The sequence below is a fragment of the Polypterus senegalus genome, chromosome 15 (assembly GCF_016835505.1).
Source record: "Polypterus senegalus isolate Bchr_013 chromosome 15, ASM1683550v1, whole genome shotgun sequence".
NCBI classification, from domain to species: domain Eukaryota; kingdom Metazoa; phylum Chordata; class Cladistia; order Polypteriformes; family Polypteridae; genus Polypterus; species Polypterus senegalus.
This window is the reverse complement of record NC_053168.1, coordinates 111769131-111792989: the sequence shown is the minus strand read 5'-3', so window position 1 is coordinate 111792989 and position 23859 is coordinate 111769131. Positions and strand designations below refer to the sequence as shown.

Here is a 23859-nt window from a genome sequence, read left to right as displayed (position 1 = left end):
ACGGGCGCGTACGCGTTCTGAGCGTGAAGTATAAATGAGCCCTAACGCTGCGTGCATTGTCGCAGACACGTTGCCCTTCGATCTTTTTAAAGCCTGTCCAGCCGCTGTCCTTTTTGCTATTTTGTGTCTCTGCTTCTCCATGATCATAAATATACACCTGACCGAATTGTGTTTTCTTTGAAATTAAACTTGTCTTTGCTTTAACTGTTGCGGGTCCACAGATTGTCATAGCGTATGTTCTATTATTGTGTAAATTAAGTTTTGTGCATTGAATGATGCGAATGCGAAGAGATTTTGTTTTCTGCTCATTTCCATTTATTTCTGACCTCTCTTTGTCCTGCTGTTTTTTCAATTACACCTGGTCCTGATGATGAATTTCCTTTTTTTTGCGCTACTACGATCTTTTATTCGTCGACGTTTCAGTTATAACGTATTGTCCTTTATACACTTTATATGCAGTGAGACACCTGTATCTGTGTGCTGCTTCCCTTTACACTACTGATTTTTTTTTTTTTTGCCCATTCTCTTTCATCTTGCGGTTCTTTTATTTGTCTTTCATAATATTAACGTGAAGATCACGCATTGTCTCCTAGTCATTCATTCCACAGGATTTTTTTTTATAATAGAGAGATTCAGAAAGAATTAGCTTTTCACTTTGAATATTAATACCAAAGGCTCTCTATTTTCACGTCATTCTTTTAAAATAATCATTTTATCTGTGGCGTTTGATCTTATAAATCAGAAAAGAGGTAATCAGATGCAGGTACAAAATGACAAGGAATGCTGATGAGGAGCTGCTACTGTTCTTATAGTATGTTCTGTTGACTAAATATTATACAAGAGTATACACAAACCATTTTTTTATGGGTATTGTTTTGTTCCAAGTGATTTTTTTTTTTCATCTTATATATGTGTTTGCCCTGCAATGGACTGGCGCCCTGTCCAGCTGTTGTTCCTGCCTTGTGCCAGATGCTTGCTGGGATACACTATAGCTGTACAGCAATCTGGCCTTGAATAAGCAAGTTAGGAAAATGGATGAATATATATATATATATATATATATATATATATATATATACACACGTTCTGTTTGTTTGACTGACACAATATATCTATTGTATAATTCAAGATGCATCTGAAATACTGTTATTTATCTAACTTTATTTGTTTATTTTTATATAAAATAGAGGGAGGAATTCCACAAAGCAAGCTTAGCGAGTAAGCTTTACTTCCAATGATGGGGGGTTACACCAAAGAGGATTAGGCTAAATCCCTTTTGGTAATCGAGCCAACTAAGCATCACATCTTCACCTGGCTCATATCAGGCTAAAGATGAGGTTTAGCAGAGTTTTATGAAAATAATACAATGTTTGTGGACACATCTGGAATTGAATGTGCCCTCACAGGCAATCATGCAATACCAATTATATCTATATTCAATATAATGACAACAAGGCAATAAATAAATAAAAGACATTTATTATTAAGTTATCGCTCTTAAATTAGACCAGAGTATTCCCAAATCTCCAGACTAGATACATGCTGCAAGTCCACCACAATATACAAAGCAGTATGTTTTTGTAACAGAGAAGGTGCAATAGCAGGCTTGCTTTGAGCACTGACATCTATATTTTGTTGGGTTACAACTGTTTTGTGACTGATGACTGCATATAACAAAATAGTAAAAGGTACAGTGTCTGCTGGGTACTGTTGCTAATACATTGGGAAAACGAAAATCAGTGTGGACTTTAAGTAGTCTGTTGAAAAGGTAATGGTAATATTATTACTTACTAGCTGTGCTTCCCATCTTAGATGAGTTGAAATCTAAATAATCAACGGAGACCTTGATATTAATGTCTGCAGTGCATCATGCAATGCATGCGTCTCTGTTATATGCCATTTTGTAAAACCAGTGTTAATGTTTATGATGTGAGATCTACTGGAATTGGAGAGACAGAGCAACTTGATGGACACAGATAAACAGACACACTTATCCTTTTATTAAGGTGGACTTTTCAAAAGTACTTGCATTACATCTGACATAAAGTAATACTATTACATAACGTGTCAACACAATTTTTCCTTTATTTCCAAATTAGAAACTTTGCTAAACAAAATCTACCCGATTTTCCATGCTTCCCAACTATTTCAGAAGGAATATTGATCACTCTTGAGGACTCAGACAGCATTTCTATAATATATAAAACATTTTAAAGTCCCTTCCCTTCAAAGATCCCAGAGTACATTGGGAAAAGGATCTCTTAGTCAACATTTCAGAAAAGGAGTGGAAAGCAGGCACGCACAGAATTAGCTTGAGCTCCATATATGCAAATCATTCCATTATTAAACTAAAAATCTTTTATTGAAATATCTATCTCATTTAAAATTGTCCAAAATGTGTCCAGGGCAACTGTGAACACTGCAATCGAGCTCCAACCTCACTGGGCCACATGTTTTGGGCGTGTACCAAATTAACGTCATTCTGGACCAAAATCTTTAAATGCCTGTCAGACAGCCTTGGAGTCACAATCCCTCCTAATACATTAACAGCTGTGTTTGGTGGACTCCCACATGGGCTTAAAATGGTGGACAAACAAACTGTAACTGCCTTTACTTCACTATTAGCATGCAGACTTACCTTACTCAACTGGAAGAATCATAGCCCAACTTTTTAAGTCAGTGGGTAACTGATGTTATTTACAATTTGAAATTGCAAAAAAATCCAAATTTTCACTTAGAGAATCTGTTCAAAACTTTTTTAAAACCTGGCAGGATCTAATAAATCAATAATATTTTATGATAAACTTTTATATTGGGGGGAAAGGGATTCTAATCCCACTTTTCTGCTCAAAGTTTTGTTCTGGCTCTTTCTCTTAGGTGGAGGTAGAATTGAATTTAGTTTTGTTAAGTTTGACTTTCTTGTACGAAATGATTCTTGCTTTTAATAAATTAAAAAAAAAAAAAGTATCATTACCACATTACTCCCAACTCTGATACATTTAAATAAGTAAGCTTGGCCATTTAAAGCTAATCAGCTCTAAGCTTTACTGGGAGCAAGGACCAAGGACCTGAGAACCCGTGTTATGTGTTTGTACTTTTTCGTTCTTGTAATAATTCTTGAAGCAAAATTTTGAATTAACTGAAAGCTACATAAACAACTATTTCAACAGCCAGTGAATAACATATTGCAGTAGACAGTCCTACTAGAAATAAATGTACAAAATTATTTTTCAACATACATGATATTTAGAAAGCATTAATTTTTCAACATTTTTTTAAGATAAAAAAAACACGTTTTTGGATAGTTTTATAATTTATGCTTTAAATGACATGCTATTGTCAAAGAAAAGACCTTAGAATAGCGCCGATTCTGTAAAACCGATGGTTGAATCAAACCAGTTGAAAATGTGACAAAATGTCTCAGTCATCATCACCCCAACCCATAAATAACATCTTTTTTTCTGTTTTCAGAGACAAGTAGTTCTCATCGATCCACACCTTTAATTAACTCACTGACACAATAAATGACACCATCAGATAAACGGCATTTGGTCTAAAAGAAAGGTATAACTGTGTGCTATATGCATACGAATTAAAATTAATGTTATATTTCCCAATGCAAGCACTTAAGATCTTTATTGCTGTATGCTTAACCAAGGCAAATCGCTGAATGTCGTTTAGTTCCAGCCTAGTAGCTGCGGACACAGGGCGCCGGACAGAGAACAAGGTTGTCGCACTGGTCATCAAATCCTGTGCCTCACCCTTTTCCGTTCCAATATCAGAGAGCACCCGGACTGCTCACACATATATAACGCGACACAACTGAATTCTCGCCATAGCTCACACGGGGTCTCGTGAAGTCTTATTCAGTTCTAACCTAAATCACTTATTGGTTCCGTTTCTGAGACTTTCTTGCTTTCCGTTTACTCAGGTTGGTCGCTGGCTAACACCGATTCGAATCCCTACGCACTTCTTGTGTAATACTTTTTTTCTTCCCACATCTTTAAAACAGCCAGTTTCTTTTTAGGATGTTAAATAATCAATCATATTAGATAACCGAGTTTGTTTAAGTGAGGATACCCAATGCAATCTACATATGACTTTCAGTCCTCACGGGGGTGTTCTAGAATGCATTTATTTTCCAACGCCCCCTAGCCAACGCACGTAAATATGTTGAGTGTGGCAAAGGCTCCACCTATAGAAATGGTTGTTTTGCATTTATAATTTGTCCTCTCGGACATCATCGTCGCATGTCCGTTTTAATTTACATAAAAATATCCGGACGGGAAGCGCCACAGCGGGAGTAAGCCAGCCAGGAGGCCGAGAGCTCGGCGGCGCGCTGCGCGTGCACGCGGACATCAGTTTGTCGCCTTCGCGAAGCCTCCTGCTCGTGACGTTGTGAAGGGAGAGATGCTGCTGTTTGAGCGTCTGTTTTTTGTTTAGGCCATGGCCAAAGCAATGTGGGGCTGAGTGCAGCAGCAGACGACGCCCTATCCCCTTCATTCGCTTCTCCGGACTCGTCATTGTCATCCCTGTCCCCGCGACTGGCCATGTTCCTGCCGCTTCTGCTGCTGCTACGCGTCGGAGGCTCCCTGGGTAACCCGGCCGAAGACGGGGCGCCCCGCAGCGGCCACGGAGATCCAGGAGAGCCAACCTTCGAGGAGCCACATCAAGATTCTTACAGCACCTTCGCCGCCGAGCTCTTCGAATCCCGATACCTAAGCCAAGAAGGTGAGCCAAGCCGAGTGCGCGATGCTAACGCCGCCTTTGCGATCCTAGCATAATTGCAGTTGGCGACTGTGCGCTGGGAAAAGGCCAGGAGGAGCGGGTCGGAGGGTTTCTATTTTGTGACCGGCTAATTACAGAGAAGGTATTTTAAAATGGGATGTAAAATTATTTGGGTTTTTTGTTGTTCACTCATAAATGTGGTCATGATGTGTTATGGACCTAAAGGTTTTCGTGATGCGGATTAAATTCCTGAAGTCTGTAGAATATTCCTAACTCGTTTGTGATTAAAATCTCAATAGAGGGCTGGTATTCGTTTGCTTTTCGACATTAGACTAAAGAGCACTGGAAGTGGTACACAGTGTTCATTGTTGGTACAAGTGTGAAGAAGAGCTTGAAATTCTCCATCTCACTAAAAGAGCACCATTCATTGGACTGTTAGCACGAGTGGGCAGCTCAGTCCTGGAGGGTGCCAATGGCTGGATCTGTTCAAGCTTATATGATGATCAGAAGTTACATTCAGTGGCAGCTGGTTAAAATAAAAAAAAAAACAAAACAAAACAAACAGAAAAACACTATGGGCGGTCCTGCAGTTTTTGGGGGCACAAACTGAAGCAGCACTTATTATATAGTGCCTTTCATATCTATCTGGTCATTCTCTCATCTCTCGTGGTGTCAATGCACATCTTGGCCTGTCCAGCACAAGACCCATTCGACAAATCCAGGCTAAAATGTATTATAGCTTTCACCATGCTTCCCAATCTGATGCCAGCTTCCACATTTTTACTTTGCTCCAAAACTTCAGTCCATGACATCTACAATCTCCTTTTTCTTTCCATAACTTGCCCTATAAATGTGGAAAGGAACAGGTGCACCAGCTACACTAATGTTATACACCTGTCTCTAAATTGCCCAATCCTCTGCCAACTTGCCCAGCTCCCCATTCGGCAAAGCCCATCCCATAAATGTCCACACTCCCTACCTCTGTAATCTTCCAATAATGTGGACTTCAGTCTGTCCTATAACATATATCCATAGCATAGATCCAATCCAAATCTTATTCTGGCTCTGCTAATAGCGTGCCCAGTCCTTGACCATTTCCACCGTATTCCATAAATCTACATCATACAATCACTAGTCCACTGATTTTTCTCAAGTCTTGCATCACAGTTTATCATTTAGCACACCCACAGAGTCAACCCCACCCTAATTTTATTCTGCACTTGCTACCAGTTTGCCGTTTCCTGTGCAGGTTTGACAGGCTTACCACACCTGGGCACTAATTCACATTATTGTAAGATCCACAGACCCCCACAATTTAAAACATAACTCACCCCCAAAAAAAACCTATCTTGTACTACACTCACAGGACAAGTCCAAACTAAATCTTAATCTGCATTTACTATCAGTATAACTATATTTCCTTTAACATATATTTTGCCCTCCTTTCCATCAGACCTGAAAATGTCTCAATTACTTTCTGCCTAAATTGAGTCATTTCACTAAGCCTGCTAAACAAATTTGCCTCATACTGTTGTCTACACCAGTTTTTCCCAACCTTTTTTTCTCTAGCAGCACACTTTTTGTAACCAAAATCATCTCAAGGCACACCACCATCTTATTAACCACAAACATATGTCTCATACATGTGATCAACTGCTCAAAGGCCTACCAGAAAAGCTGGTAAAAGAGGCTCCAAGATCAGAATTTGTAGACACAGCACTTAGTGAGCACTTTAGTGGCATCTCCAAGCTGCCTTGCCCCTTTGTCTGCCCCTCTGTGCCTCAGAGGTAACTCTTATGCCCCCTATCCTCCAGCCTTGCAAGGCTCCCTGGCGACCACTCATCAGGGCAGGTGGACGTTAGTAGCCAGGAGATACATCCAAAGTGCTGTAACATTGCAAACGCAGAGCTGTGTTTATGCCAGCTTCTCCAGGTAGTCATATCCTCTTCAGACAGGTTTCAGCCACCTGCAGAGCTGGCCCATCTCAGGTTCAGACCCAAGCGCGTTCCACTATTATTTCCAGAGTTCTAGATGACTGCAGCTACTTTCATGCCACTTGCATTTTTCAGAAAGATGTTTTAGGTCTCATACTTCCGTCATTGTCCATAAAACTGTGACACTTTGAAACAGCAAATAGGGAAAGCAAAATATGACATTACTTCCACCATATCCAGTTAGCCAACTCCATTTGTCATAACAAGAGCAGGAAAAAGTCCTGGCTGTAAGCTTGTCCTTGATCACTTGGCTGCTGCTAAATTCTTAAGTCAGGTCAGTCCAGTCCAAGCTCTTTTATTTTTTTCTTCTTCAAGTGAATGATTGATGAATGATGTTTCATTAAAAGAAATTACCAAATTTTCTTCGATTTCTGAAGTTCTTGTTGAAGTTGCCATCTCACTTAAGTCACACTAACTTACCTGTAATTACGTTAATGGCAGGTGTGAATTGTGAACCATTGGCATGAATGTGAAATAGTACGACAACGATCATCCATTCACATTAGATTAAAAAACCTAAAACAATACTAAATCACTGCCAACAAATGTGGGAGTTTCTGGGGCACAGAGAGCTGCGTCCCTGGAAGAATCTGAAATCATCCACCTGCTTAACAAAAGATCAAGGACTAACATCAGTCTTATTTGGCCACCACCCTTCACTCAGGAAATATAGGTACTCACACAGAAATTAAACAAATACAAGTTGGAACCAATTTTTAATGGATGTCGACATGCACTCACACAAGGCACGTTGCACAAATAAATACATTTATTTCATGATTATTTTGCAATACCTACTTTAATAAAACCACCACTAGTTACATTACTCCAGTAAATGAAATACTTGCTTCATTGACTCAGTGGGGCCGATATCTGGAGAAAGGTGCAGTGCCATCAACTGTATATTAACAAGACCGAACGGTATCTCGTGGAGGAATCTCAAGCACTACTCCATCTCCTTCTCTTTGAATATTGGATCCTGCCAAATCAGTCTGTGAAATGCTTTGGTGATGTGCTTGCAGTTATCTGAATTGTTAGCTACATCCAGGACTTTGTACACGATTGTACCTACTCATCCTTAGTCACACTTCTACAAACCTCATCGAGCTTATATTCATATTTTGCAAAATTTTGACCTTTCATGACATTTATGAAGTTTAAGAAAATTAAAAGTTCAAAATTATTTTCTAAAGGGCAGGAATCTCCAGTTTAGTCCAGTGCCCCACTGTGGCTTCAAGTTTTCTTTCCAACCGATTTCACAAATCAGTAGGTCAGTTTTACATTTGATTTCTCTAATTGTTTAAACAGCTAACCTTCTTTATTCTCTTATTTTGGGTTCAGAAAAAGGTGTTCGTGATTGAGATTTACATCCATACACCAATCCATTCTCCTATATTTCAAAGAAATTCAAACATTTGTACAAAGATCAAAAGTAAAGGCAATTTAAAAATTATTTGGTAACTGCAACAAATAAAAACTGAAACAATACAAAATGTTCACAATGGCTTATAGGTAATTCGAACATTCACAGTGTAAGTGCTCTGCTGTTAGTCTAGTTAAAGCCAAGGTCAAATGAACATGGACGCCATGCTGTGAGATTGCAAGACGGCTGAAAAAGGCTCTGTAGTGAGATTTCTTTGGGCACAACATGGAGTGAAACCTGCTGAAATTCACAGAGTTAATGGAATCTTATAATTTTTAAAATAGCATAACTCTGCATTGATAATTTAGAAATGTAAAAATATATGTTTGAAGTTTTTTTTTTCAATTTTATTAATTTTATTATCATTATTCCATACAAATAGATCAATTTTTACAAAAAATAGGATTGAAAACAAGTTGCTCCCTGGCCCTGAGAGAGAGAGAGAGAGAGAGAGAGAGAGAGAGAGAGAGAGAGAGAGAGAGAGAGAGAGAGCGCATGGCCAACAGAGTAAAACTTAAGGCCTGTAAACATACCTAAATTGATGAGTTTAATAGGCCAATAGAGATGAATGGAGAAGAAAAAGAAATTTGGAGATAATTGCTTCCTCGGTGCTTTAAATGCTTATTCTACAATGTTACTGACTAGATCCTGCCAGGTTTTGAAAAAATTCTGTACAGATCCTCTAACTGAATATTTGATTTTTTTCCAAATTCAAATAGTATAAAATATCGGTTTCCCACTGACTTAGAAAGAGAGAGTTAGGATTCTTCCAGTTTAGCAAAATAAGTCTACGTGCCAAAAGTGTAGTGCATGCAATCACAGTTTGTTTGTCCTTCTCCACTTTAAACCCATCTGGAAGAACACCAAACACAGCTGTTAATGGGTTAGGAGGGATTGTGACACCAAAGCTTTCTGAAAGGCACTTAAAAATTTTGGTCCAGAATGATGTTAATTTGGTGCAGGCCCAAAACATGTGACCCAGTGAGGCTGGGACTTGATTGCAGTGTTTGCAGGTTGGATCCTGCCCTGGAAACATTTTGGAGAGTTTTAAGTGAGACAGATGTGCTCGATATATAATTTTGAGTTGAATAATTGTATGCTTTGCGCATATGGAGCTCAAGTGAATTCTCTGCATTGCTATTTTCCACTCCTTTTCTGATATATTGATTAAGAGATCTGTTTCCCATTGTCCTTTTGGATCTTTAAAAGGGAGGGACTGTTAAATAATTTTATATATTGCAGAGATGGTGTCCAAGTCCTTGAAATTGAGCAATATTTTTTCCGGCATGGAGAAAGGTGCAAGATGAGGAAAATGTTTGAAGTACTTTTAAATAGAGGAGTGAAATATGAAGAAAATAGATAATTTCCATCAGAGTCTAAAATTAAATGCTGATGTCAAACTGTTAAACAAATGTAACCTCACTAGGCGAGATTTGTCCATTATTTAACACACGCAACTTAGAAATATCACATTTAAATAAACTTATAAAAGAAATCTGATCGTGTTTGCACACTACTATGAATTTATAATCTTGTACTTTAAAATTGTAAGTCAATTTTTTTTATTTGTACATATCACTCCCTGTTCTTCTGTAATTAGGACTCTGCAGAATTCACTCCTCATTAAAAAGCTTGTTAACTGCCTTGTGTTCTGCAGTGTGCCAAAACATAAAGGGTTTGGTTTTAGAAATTGCTTTATATAATAATGCTAAACTGCTTATTCAGTCAAACTGCTAAATAAGCAGCAGCAAATCTTTAGCAAAAAAATGCTGTGCTGTCACACAACAATAATTTTAAAACCTATGAAGTGTTTCATTAGGATACATAATTTTTTTCCTGTGCAGGTTTAGGTTTCTTTTAATGTGCCCTTTAGATTTTCAGCAGCAAATTATTTTTGCAGGAGTCACAAGTTCAAATCCTTTGCTACTGTGCTGGTAGGGGGTATGTATACAGTGTTATTATCCATTCACCCATCTTTGAACCCATTTAATCCAGTTCATATTCACATTGATTGAAGCCTGTTCAGGCTCATATGCAGGTCAGAAGAGAGTCCACTGTTGAATACACTCGTACACATCAACTCTCTCTCATACCAGGCTAAATTAGAGTCACTAAATGGTCTGCTTGAATGCTTTTGGGATATGGAAGAAAAGCAGAGGGGGAAAAAAAAAAAAAAAAAGGAGTACCTGGACAAATTTATCAACTGACATGGGGTGACCAGGGAGAATGAGCAGTATTTAAACCCAGGACTGTGGCGCTGTGAGGCAGCAGTGCTAACACCTACAGTACCATGCTGTTTAAGAAAGCCCATTTAGTGATGGACTATATAAGTGGCCAAAGGACCATGTGAAACTCCTTTTGAGTGATTCCACCCGATTTTGCTTTATTTTGATTCTTTGGAGCTTACCAATGATCGCATTTATGACATCTTCCATTAGTACCAATTTTGGCAGTAATTTTTATTCTTCCTCTCAGTTTGTTTAGATTTCTTCAATTCCATTCCGATAAGCTGTAGTGTCTGTTCTGTGCACATGATGATAATATAACCCTTTTCATCATGACAACTTCCTATTGTAGGTCCCAGAACAATATAGTTATTTATGTATCTCTTTATAACACCAGGTTATCCATTCCCTACTGCACCTCCTGTGGATCCTTTTGCACGGATTAAAGTAAGCGACTGTGGAATAACAAAAGGATGTTTCAGGTAAGAGAGAACACTATCATTAGTGTGTGTGTGTGTGTGTGTGTGTGTGCGCACGCGTGCTTATTCAAAATCCTCAGATGAATTACTGATTAGTTTTGGCAGTATTGCTTATTTCCATTAGTCACACTCACATGGTCAGTTGTGCGAATGTAACGGCTCAAAGATTAAATGGATCAGTTTAATTGCAAGTGTTTACTTAGTAGTTCACTTTTTCCCCCAGTTTACAAAGAGAAAAACTGTAGGTTGAATACGTTGAAGAGACAATATTTATATTTTGGATTTAAAACTGGCAAGTCTAGAAGAAGCAGAAAATATATACCTGCAGTTTGTTGTAATTAGGTAGTCAATACTTTTTTTCCCTCAAATTGGCACAAAGACAACAAAGTAAGCCAGCAACAGCTAGTTTGTTTTTTTTTGGGGGGGCAAAAATTAAGTAAGGGAAAGGTTATGTAAATTCATTAATTATAAATACTAATAATAATGCTACTCCCATAAACAGCAAAACTAAAGAGAATTCAAACTAATTTTTTAACAAGTTTCTGCAGTAAATTGTTATTGTATTACTTTCAGTCCTGCAGCAGCAGGAAATAATTTTTCATTCACAGATACACTGAAACAATGGAATAAACAGGAATATAAATTAAAATTAAGCATAAAAATTTAAAATAAGTGTAGAAATTTGATATTTTTTAAAATATTGCTGTAGTTCTTCGAAAGACAATAACTATTGCAGTGGATTTCTGATTTGACAGATTAAATGAGGTTCAGTCATCATCAACTGCAGTAATCTACCTCAAATCCACAAGTTGGTTAAAAGAAATCTGCAGGCTGTGGGATACTTCAGGGCCACAGGAAAACCCTTTTTGGTACTTGGACTCAAATACAGTACTTAAAATAAAAAATAAAAAATGGAGATTTGGGAGACATAGTGAGCATGGCTGCATCAACCGGAGAGAGAAGTAAGTGTCTCTCTGCATTCTCTCCCCAACTAACCAGGGAGAGAGAGCAGGAAGCTTATGCATTATTTCAATGCCAACAAGAAAACCACATTTAAAGAGAATCTTCATAATACGCCCACATCCGACGTGTCCAGTACAGGACTTTCCCTCCATAAAACTGATTTTAGATGTAAAATATTGCAGGCTAATGTGTGCAAAAATATAAGATTATCATCTCTGTAGAGCATAATCCCCTGAAGTGATAATACTAAAGATTGTCACACATTGTAAAACTGATAGGAGGCTATATCGCTCCCTTGAACCCTCGGATCAGACGCCAGACACCAAAGTCCAAATATTATTTATTATATAATACTGTGCACAAAGCACCCTACACTCCACAATACTCATACATATAAACAATACTCCTACAATAATCAATTCCTCCAACTCCCAGACACGTTGCCACCCTGCCACCCAGCTCAGCTCAACGCTCTAGTGTCTCTCTCAGTCTTATAGTCCCTGACCCAGAAGTGTTGCCAATCCCCAGTCCATGTGATCTCATATCACTTCCGGGTCAAAAGTCTCTGTGCCTTCCTGCAGCATCCCCTGGAGGTCCCCATGGTATCCAGCAGGGCTGTGATGAAAAACTCCACTGTCCATGATGCCCTGCTGGAACTCGGGGTACCTCTATGTTGCATGCAGGGCTAGACCTGGCGGCCTGGGGGTATTGGCCGGGATGAAAGGTCGGCCATATCCTACAAATGCTAATAAAGCTGCCAGTCGTCATCTGGACTGAGTGACTTGTTTTTTAATTATCAGGTTCATATGGTTATATCCTGACAGACAGATGCATACTGATAAAACATCACTTTAAAAGTGGTCAAGATATGTTTATGGAATGCGAAAAAGTTTAAATCTGTTGAAAACTCAAAATGTTGAAGTAAAATATGTTTTGGGCTTGGGAATGGGAGGCGATGGTGTGTGAGTTGCAAAACAGTACTTCTTTTAGCCATCAGGGCAGCACACATTGTGAATTACAAAGAGCTTCCACATTTTGTGAAATAAGATTTTTGAATCTGCTGCCAGTAGCAGTAAATATTTCAGAGAGTGCATTATCACAAGGCAATTTATCCCATGATGTATAGTATATTTTTCTTTTATACAGTCAATCAATTGACAAATTCTTTTGTGGAAATACAGTATAATTGTACCAGTAAACCACATAGTTTAGTGTTCCTGTTGACATAGATTACACAAAAAGAAGTGCTCAGCTGTTGCATAACTGTTCTTACCTGCTGGGGAAAAAAAAAAAAAAAGGACATGGAGATATGTGGGCTACTTCATTAAACATGTCCACCTCTCATCCAGGATAGCAGAAATAAATTAATCAATAAACTATCATTTTTCATTTTGTCTGTCTTCACCCATGTACTACTATAGGGATCGTAGGCAGAAGAGTATTACACTGTCCTGAGAGAGTGTAGGTGTGTAAGTGAATATTCCCTGCAATGGTCTTTCTTAATTGGTTAGTAAGTACATTGGTGGAAAACAAGGCAAAAACAGTTTTTTCCAAAAGGCAAACCTGAAGCAAACAAATCCAATAACAGTATCATAAGATGAAGCAGAGGTCAAAGACAGTAAATTCCACTAAGAATCACAATAATTGCAAGTTAAAAGCAGAAATCACCAAAACGCTCTCCTTAAATACTGGCTGGGGCAGTCACCCAACTGCATCATCAGGTGGCCATACCTCATGGGGTGTACACGTGACAGGACAATTAGAAAAAAAACAAAACAATGCACACTAATACAAACAATATTAAAATAATACAACATTACAGAATAAACACACTATTAAATAAAGAAAACATACAAAAACAAAAGCAAAAACAGAACTGATAAATTCAACCTAAAAAATTACCGTAGATACTCATGTATGAGTCGAAAAATTTATGCCTTAAAATTCATTCAAAAACACAAAGTCAACTTATCCACGGGGCAACACTAATTTCATTAAATAATTCTTTAAACAGTGTCTGAGGTAAACAGTTGGGCGATTTCAGCATCAGGCATGCCTGGATCTCTCTTCTTTATAGTGGCCGAGTCCGCATGTTCTCGGAGTTCGGTCCACGCCATCTGTACGAAAGGGTTACAATGGCGCTCACGTTCGCGTCCGACAATCCCATCCTCGACACTTTTCTCCCAGTTTACTAGTGGAAAACGGTGGGACATAGTTTCCTCTTGCGTGGGCGATGTCCTAAAGGGGTTGGTGCTAATTGCGGTGGCTTTGGAAAACTCCGCTTCCAGGTCAGCGTCTACCCCTAGTTTTGTCGCCATTCAGTTTCCTAGTTACACACTCCACCGAGAGAATGCACCAATTTTCTTTCAGTTTTACAAGCTTTGTGTCACTCACTAGTGCTGGCAGGAATAATCCCGGACGAGCCCCCAGTGTTACCTTTCCTGCCTGTCTCCGGACCGTGGTCGGGGTGACGCAGGGGAGCTTCTCCTTCTGTCCAGTGGTGTGAAGCTCCAGGGCCAGAGCAACATGCTCTGGGGTTAAACCCCGTCCCTATGTTCCCTTCTCCTAATTTACAGCAGGGAGTGACACACAAGGCTTGACTGCTCAATGGTTGACTTTATTATCTCCTTCTTTTTAAGGTGCCTGTTTTAACTTAACAGAGACCAAAAACACAAGAGCCCCACCACGCCGTCAACAAACACTCGATCCCAAAACTCCACCCCCCAAAACCCCGACAACTCCACCCACATTCAGTATAATTGGGATGTCAGGCTGCGATTTTAAGCTCTGATCCCAACAAGAGTCAGACTTTAAAGGATTTGAAGAAGACACTTGGGGCCACTATTATATTCGAGGGATTTGAATACGAATTTAATTGAAATACTCTAACTGTAAGTAAATGAATAAAAATGTTTTTGGAATTTTAATTTTGGCTTACTAAAATTCTTCAAAGATTAAAATGTTGAAAGTCTGGGCCCAGGTACATTGGGTATAATTATGAAATTCAAAGAATTTGATAGGCTGTCAAGCTTTACCCTCAACTTATAACAAATTATATACAAACATACATTTACATACGACTTATAACAAATTTCATAATTTTTGGCTTAAACAATACACTTGACTTATCTGCGAGGTCGACTAATAGGCGAGTATCTACGGTAGGTTTACATAACGAAAACAACCCTGGTTGTAATAGTATTTTCACTAACAAAACTGTTGGCATCTTTGCTTTACAGCTTTCTTGGATTAATTTTAAAATTTACTTTTTCCTTCTTAAATGCTTTGGTTCTTAAATCATATATTGCTCTGCAGCAAATACTTAATCAAGCATTCCTTACTGCTTTCATTTTGCTTTTGAACAGATATGGGAAACCAGGCTGTGATGCTGAGACTTGCGATTATTTTCTAAGTTACCGCAGAATCGGTGCGGATGTTGAGTTTGAGCTCAGTGCTGACACAGATGGCTGGGTGGCAGTAGGGTTTTCTTCTGACAAAAAGATGGTGAGTTTCATTTCTGTTGTGTATAAATTTAAAATGACATTTCAAACATTTAGGTTTTTTTTTTGTTTGTATTTTTTCACAAATTTGCAACCTTAGAAATGATTTATTATAGGTCCAAATTAAAAATAACACAGGTATACTGTGTGTATTACCAGGCACATTTTATCATTTTAAGTCAAATGTATCTTACTCAATATAGAGTATTTTAATTATATGGTTGTTGTACTGTATGTGTTGTTGATTTTCCATCTGAATTTCATTATACGTTTTTAGCCTTTAAAAATATTTTTCCTACAGTCAGTCACTGGCTTTGTCATTTTACTTTGCCATATTTGAGCTCTCTCAAGATTCATTCATGTATATTTCAAAAATTACTACACAATGGCAGCTTAAGTGGCCAATTCACTTTGAAGTCAGTTGTTTTACCATGAATAATGAGCTACACACTTGTTAAAAGTTTACATTACTAAGGAATAAACAGATGTCTTTCTGGGTTTGCACCCCTAATGGGATTCCACTAAAATCTATTATTTTTTGAACTCATAGTCATAGTACAAAGAAAACAGATTCTGCAGAGCTCTGAAGAAAAGAGAAATATTTGCTTCTGTTCTTACATCCTTGTGACTTGGGAGTACTTCCGGGCTATAGGGCAAATAAAAATCCTTGCGTCTCCCTGCAGCGTCACACAGCAGCACCCACGGCACCCAGCAGGACTGTGAAGCCAAACTCCATCTTCCATGATGCCCTGCGGGAATCTGGGACACCTCTAGGCTTCAGGGAAGATGCCATCTAGCGTCTTGGATGTGTCGGCCAGGATGAGCTGCCGGCCGTCCATCACAACTGTAACACTTCCACCTTAGAACTGCTGTTCTAAATCTGCACGGACATCAATGGCACTATGGCTCTACAAATAGATGCTTCTCCCGCAAACTCTTCCAGTTTACACCAAAGATCACAGCATTACAAGGCTAAAAGAACAGCGTGGACCATAAACAGAATACCTTTGGTCTACAGATGGATACTCTCCAAGATTCAGCTGCTCCTTGGCATACTGTCCATGAACGTCTTGATTAGTAAAGGAGACAAGATGCCATCTTAACTGAGACCTCTGCATGCGATAAGCAGACTTACCTTAACTCCGGGTATACAAGCTCAACTCTCATTCTTCAAATTCAATGACAGCAGTACATACAGCTGCAGCCTCAGATCTCCATACCTGGTGTAGGGGACGGCCAGCTGCTCAACCTGGCCAAGACGCCCGAAGAGAAGATGGGAGAAGGCACCTATTCAGGGACACTGCCTCCCCCAAAACACCAGATGGCCCGGATTCCCGCAGGGCATCATGGACGTTGTAGTTCGGCTTCACAGCCCTGCTGGGTACCGTGGGTGCCGCCAGGTGACGCTGCTGGGAGACATGAGGGCTTATACTTTAGATATGTCCTTCCGTCTCCAAGATTTGGGAGTACTTCCGGGCTAGAAGTAGAAAACTGTAATTCTCCATCTGACCCGGAAGTGTTGACAAATCATGTGAACAGAAGAGGAGAAGCAGTTCCGGGTCAAGAACTATATAAAGGACTATGGGAAATCCAGCAAGGGAGCCAGAGTTGGGAGGGAGTGTAACAGAGCTTGCTGGGAGGTGTGGAGGAGAATTGTATTGTTGAGCGGTGTTTGTGTTTATTGTGGTGCTTTGGAAGCACTATAAAAGAAGTAAAATATTCTTAGTGCTTTTAACCCGTGTCCAGTGTGTTTGTCTGTTGGGGAAAAGGGGAGTAATATTGCCACCAAGTGTCCACTTTGTGACACTGGAAACATCTTGCACATGATACCACACGTTATCACAGGTTTAAATGGCCATTTCCGAGTTCAAGGTTCCTCAATGTTGGCTGGTGTCACTTTCAAAGGGGCATTGGAGCAGACGTCTTTAAGGCTGGATGCTCTTCTGGCGGCCAGTCCCCTTTAGTAACCTTTTATGATACACAAGATTGATAGTGAACTTATTCTAACTCCAGGTCATGGGGGTAAAGATCTAACAAACACCCACAGCTCAACAAGAATCTGTGACAAAGGGTGTGTCCACATTTTACACATTTTAGGTACAATTGGAAAGATATGGAAGGAGCACTTTAGGAAATTTCTAAACCTGGTGGATACATCCTCTTCAGGGATGGCAGTCTCATTGGATCAATATCTACAGTTGAACTGCTGTGTTAGTAATTGTTTTGTCTTACATGGTTGTTTTTTCAGTAGAGAGAGGCACAAAGGAATGCTGTGTAAGTATTGGTTTAGCATCTTGCATGGTTCGGTTTCTCTTTCGGGATACGATTTCCTTTTTAGGCAGTTTGCCGGTACAGGTCACTGTTTACCATATTTTGCTACTTGTTGGAGTTATGTTGCTGTCTAATGTAATTATATAAAACACTTTGCCAATCAGTGACCTGACTTTACTGTACTTATGTTTTAGAACATTGGTTGCTAAAGGTGATGCTTTATACATTTAGTTTAGTAGACTAGCTGTCCATTTGTCAACAATGGGCTGAAATCTAATCAGAATTAAGATTTGCAGTGCACCATGCAATACATATGTCTCTGTTATATGCCATTTGGTATGGGGTTTGTAAAAACAGTGTTATTGTTTGTGACGCACTATGTATAGAAATGACAAATGTGATGCATTTTATTACTAAAATGTTTGTGATGCATCATGTTTTAGAATGACACACACAGCAACTGGACGGACACATAGGCACTTATCCTTTTATTAAGGTGGGTTTTAAGACTTGAATTAGCCAAACAAAATGTGTGAGCTGCACTGATAACTTTGTCATTTGCAAGCACTAGCTCTCAACAGAATGAGTTTATTTTTTCATGTCAGCTTTGATTTCTGAGATGTGCCAAAAACAGAGAGTGAAGGCGGTCACATCCTGCAGATATTTAGTGTAGGCTCAGAATGAGCACACAGTTTACATGGAAAATTTAATTTCACCTGGAAACCTGCTGTTTTTTCAAGCTGAAAGTTCAAAAAGTGATACAGGTATATTATACATCTCCATGAAACTTTGAATCTTTAACTGTAGGGACGTTCAGAATTAAAATTATTGCCTATAAAGTTTTACATATAAATGTTTATATGTTGGTGAGGTATAAAATCAAAACCTTTACAGACAACAACGGTCACATTACTTCTTGATGTGTTATGTGTTGGTTAAAAGGAGTTCTCTCCATTAAAATGTTCGTTCTTGCGATTGCAGGAGTGATGTCATTTTACTAGTACTAGTTACCAAAGGCCTTTAGAAATACACTCTTTCACTAAAAAGACATTTCAGGAATGTGTAATGTTATTTTCATTATAGTTTTTTTACAGATTTTATTTGGAATTCTGTTTTTTCCTTTGTGTATAATGGATATTTCTTTATTTTAATACATTGTTTCTTTTCCTGCTTGTATTTTCTAATTATTAAATGTATTAAGATATAATTTATGCTTCATTAAACTGCAAGCCACAATCAAACCTGATCACAAGTCTATAGTTCTGCTTATATTATTATTATTATTATTATTATCATCATTATTTTCAGGGAGGCGATGATGTAATGGGCTGTGTGCATGATGACAATGGTAGGGTTCGGATACACCACTTCTATAATGTTGGACAGTGGGCTAAGGAAATTAAAAGAAACCCAGCCAGAGATGAGGAGGGAATATTTGAAAACAACAGAGTCACCTGTAGATTCAAGCGGCCAGTTTATGTTCCTAGAGAGGAAACCATTGTGGATCTTCACCTGAGCTGGTACTATTTGTTTGCTTGGGGGCCAGCTATACAAGGTAATTGGAACTCTTCACTTTCTGACCTGCCTCTTTGTTTTATAATAAATTACAGTAAATTCTTTTTATTAAAAAGGTAGACATTTAAAAATAAGAAAACGTTACACTGTGTAACAATGATCATTCTGATTAAAGGATTTATTTCAATTAGAATCTGTAGGCAGCATGAGCTGCCAGAACCAATGATTACCCCTCTTCTAGACTTCACATTTACTCAGCTCCACATACAGTACTTACTGGATTAGAACCTGAATGGTTCAAGAAGAAAAAATTGCTATGGATGATGGACTAAAATCTGGTTAAAGGGTAGTAGTTGTCTGTCTGTAATAGAGCCAACACTTGCCAAATCTTTTTCCAAATAACTATTTATATTACTGTATCACATTACCCAAGTTTCGATAAGTTGTTAATTTAGACATACTGTATGCTTAGTATAATAACTGCCTAGTGCTCACATTTTGATCTCTTTTTCTCATTTTTATTTGTTTTTTTGGATATAGGATCAATCACCAGGCATGACATTGACTCCCCTCCAGTGTCCGATTACATGGTTAGCATATACAGCTATCAGGACATCTTCATGCCTTCAGCAGCATATCAGACATTTTCATCTCCATTCTGTTTGCTGCTTATTGTTGCGCTGACCTTCTATATACTTATGGGAACACCTTAACTAGGAGTGGGACGGCAGCTTATTGAAGTTTTCAATCTTGGAAATAAGAGAACAAGGAATGACTGGAAACTAGCCAATAAATTCAGAATTGTGCCAATCCTAAAAGGATGTGCAGATGATTGTATCACTGCCACCTCCATATAAATGTGCATCTCTAATGGCAGAAGGGATGGCTTCCACTTAAATCTGAGGCAGGTGACTACGTTTACATTCCTTCTTCAACCTCGATTCTTTGCCTTGCTGTGTGGTAATGCTAAAGTGGCGAATCAGCTGTAGTGATACTGCATACATGTAAAACTGGACTGCATATACTAGTTAAGAGTAATCAATTTACCTACTTTTAGCCCGATGAGCCAAGAGTAAAGCAGTATTATAGTCACTGCTGTCTGCAAAGTGACATCTAAAAATGCCTTTATATAAAAAAAAAATGTGTATATAAAACACTGAAGTCATTATAAAAGTTTTGATTTTTTTTGATGTACAGAGAATGTAGTACTTGCAATAAGGGTATAATTTTGAGTGAGACATTCCCCATTTCATATTGCTTTATTCTGTAAAATGAGGGATTGTGTTCTACTGTTTTTTTACCAGTTCTAACAGCGTTGCTTATAGTGTCTATAAAAGTATTCGTCCCCTTGGAAGTTTTCACATTATTATACAACATTGAATCACACTTGGTTTAAATTTGCCTCTTTTGACACCTATCAACAGAAAAAAAATTCTTTAATGTCAAAAGTCGAAAAACAGTTCTCCGAAGTGGTCTAAATTAATTAGAAACATAAAACACAATATTTGATCACATAAGTATTCAACCTTTTCAAGTCAGTATTTGGCAGCCCTGACAGCTTTGAGTCAGTGTGGACAGATGTCTATTAGTTTGCACATCTGGAGATAGATAGATACTTTATTATTGCAGTCTATTTCCATTCCCCTTTGAAAAACTACTCAACCTCTGTCTGGTCACATGGGCATCATGTCCAGCCACAAATTCTCAAACAGACAGATCTCGGACTTGGCTGCTCCAGGACGTTAACGTTGTTGTTTTTAAACCATCCCTATGTAGCTGGTCTTATCATTCCATTGAACATTCTTCTAGCCGACTTCAAAGTTTCCCCATGTGCCTTCGGCCAAACTCCAGCAGAGATGTCATGTGCATTTTTTTTTTGAAACAATGGCTTGGTCTTTGCCACTCTGCCAATAAAGCTGTGACTGGTGAAACACCCAAGCAGCAGTAGTTGTCTGTCCGGTCTTTCCTTTCTCATGCACTGTAGCTTGTAACTTCAAAGTTCTCATAGGTCCCTTGGTGGCCTCCCTCACTAGTCTTCTTGCTCATCTCTCAGTTTTTGAGGAAGGCCTGCTGTAGGCAAATTTACAACTGTGCCATGCTCTTTCAGTTTCTTCATGATTGAAGACTTCAAGGAAAATACAGTGACTTCGATATCTGGGAATGGAGGCAATCAATTTTTCATGGAGCTGCTTAGTGTTCTTTTGCTCTCATTGTGTGGGTTAGGCCACAATTCACAATTCTGATTCACCACAAGCTGGACCTTCCAGGTAAGGTGCATTTCTACTACAATCAGTTCAAACAGAGACAAGGGTTATGGGACTTCTCTTGTGTGACTTTTAAAAAACAATTGGCTGCTCCAGTGACAAGTTGTGTGTCACTTTAAAATATGTATGTAAATAATTATTTAGTGTTTTATATTTGTACTTAATTTAGATTTCTTTTTGAGGGGTCTGTGTTCATTATTACAAGTCTTTTTTTCTCTTGAACACTGTCAAAAAGGCAAAGTTAAAAAAATGTGAAAACTTCCAAGGGGTGAATATTTTCTGTAGGCCTTGTATATTCTATATTTGTTATGTAATAGTACTACTTTTATACATCATCATTTCAGACTGGTTTCAAATGTCTAATGTGTTGGTTTCTGCCTTTTCAACAGATGCTGTATGAATATCCCATGTCAGAAAATACAGTAGTGGAGTTTCACTTAATTTCAATTGAGCCGCGCAGTAGGCTCTTGGTATCTAAATTTTTCCTGTACATTTTATATTCAAACCCAGTAAGAAGGCTCTAAATAACAAAGCCAAGCTATATGGTTTCATTTCCCCAAACCTTTTTTTGGTTTTAGGCACAATGTTAAGATACAGTACATCATGTTATTAAATCAAATTAAATATCATCTGGTATAAATCATGTAGTATACAGTATTAATGCAATTCAAAAAGGTCATTTAATTCCATTCTCCATTTAAATATGGACAAGGGGGAACTATTGTATGAAGTCTATAGTTGCTAGATGATAAACATTTGATGATACATCAATAATGCAGAATATTTTCTCATTCAGCAGGAGTGCTAGTCCATCTTATTTATTTCATGGTTTGATAACTGGTTAATGGATCATGTTCTCTGTGAATAGATTTTTCAGTACTGTTCATGCTCTACTTAAATAAAAACGATTAAGAACATTCACAATATGCAGAAATGCTTTAGCAATCTAAGGCCCTTTTTAAACTAGAATCAATACAAAATTAGTAATATAGAATACCTCTTTAAATTTTATTATAGATGAGATACCATTGCTTATTATATAGTAGAATGTAGAATCTTTCCACGAGATCTGTACCTACAATTTGTCACATTAGGATTATAATGTTTTTTTACTGTGAGAAAATTATATTACTGTGAAATATACTTTTTCCCGTAACAGGAATAAATAAAATAAAAAGACTGACCTATAAGGACCAAGATGACAAAATTATAACCTGGTTAGCACTGTTAAATCACACAACTGCAGAGTCCTCAAGTCCTGGCTCTTTCTAGTCTCTGTCGGTATGTAGTTGGCACCTTCTCACGTGTCTATTTTTTCTGATGGTACTGAAAGTTCCTCCAATTACGTTGATGTGACCAGAGTTTGATATCCAGCCAGGTCGCAATATTACTACTTTAACAAGCAACTAGTTGAAATGAGGGTAAGCACAGGTCCCATTTCGTGTGTGGTATTCCAAAACCTAACTGTGAAATTTAGTATCTCAATTGGTTCTTACTGGAACCAATGCTGAGGCCATGTTGACTTTTTGATGTAACTGATATATATATTTTTTTTTTATTTGAGTCATTTTTAAACATTGTATTGCTTTAATTTAATAAGCAGATTATTCCCACAGTTTAAGGAAAGCACTTATTGAAAGTGTTCGACACAACTTAAAGAAGTCTGATTGGTAACAAAGCGCAGTGTTTACACAAATATCAAAGTACTTGGTAGAAAGAGTGTCCTGCAAGGATGCAACAAGAAATAAATCATCAAAAATTAAGAATGTGTTAATGTAGTTCCTGTTTTCTGTACGAGTAAGTACACAAGTATTCACCCTTTACATGTAATGTACTGGCACCTGTGCAATGCGGTTTAATTTAACGTAAATAGCACCTTTTTCAGAGTTCTTATCTATAATGTAAAAATGCTTGGAACTTGACGGTAAGCATGATCCAGTTTCCAGGTGGAAGAGTGGTTTGTGAAGTTCACACGTCCGGCACCATTTATAGATTTTATTGATGTTTAAGCATTACATTACAACGAATAAATTGAAATAATTCAGTCATGCATTTAATCACATCAGCTCAGATATCACAGGCACACCTAGAGAGCAGAGAAAGAAAGTGTCTGCCTCAATCTCCGCTGGGTAATCTAGTTTCCTCCCAAATCACAACTACTGGGATGCCAGCTTAACTGGCAGTCTTAAAATGCCATTCTGTATTTCAACGTGGGGTGGTGTGCGAGTTTGCCTAGGAGTTCATTGGCATCACCAATTAGCACAAATGATGCTGCTCGGATAAGTTTAGAATCGCATGGTTGGAAAAGGTCACTTCAGTGTTCACGTTCCTTGCTATTCAATAATGTGAATAATCCTGTTTTTGTCTCACAAATGATATTAAGGTTTATCTCTGAAATCCATGAATATGTTTGGTTACAACATTTGGGGGGGTGGGGGGGATAGAGACCAACCTTCCACCCTGGTGCATATATTTTGGACCAGTCATACTCGGTCTT

The 23859-nt window shown here is 38.2% G+C and overlaps 1 protein-coding gene across 2 annotated transcripts in view; it reads left to right on the top strand.

Moving 5' to 3' along the window:
* The first annotated feature begins 4198 nt into the window (after window positions 1-4198).
* Window positions 4199-23859, top strand: part of LOC120515644 (DOMON domain-containing protein FRRS1L) — a 20756-nt gene continuing 1095 nt past the window's right edge. Inside the window, exons 1-5 of one of the 2 annotated variants that reach the window (XR_005630677.1) lie at window positions 4199-4731; window positions 10768-10852; window positions 15178-15316; window positions 18892-19138; window positions 19639-22643. Coding sequence is in view for 1 of the 2 variants with exons in the window: in XM_039736851.1 (XP_039592785.1) it covers window positions 4551-4731; window positions 10768-10852; window positions 15178-15316; window positions 18892-19138; window positions 19639-19811 (825 nt within the window). In the remaining variant the exon portion in view is untranslated. Of the gene's footprint in view, window positions 4732-10767; window positions 10853-15177; window positions 15317-18891; window positions 19139-19638 lie in introns of both variants that reach the window. The other variant, XM_039736851.1, reaches the window with a different exon arrangement.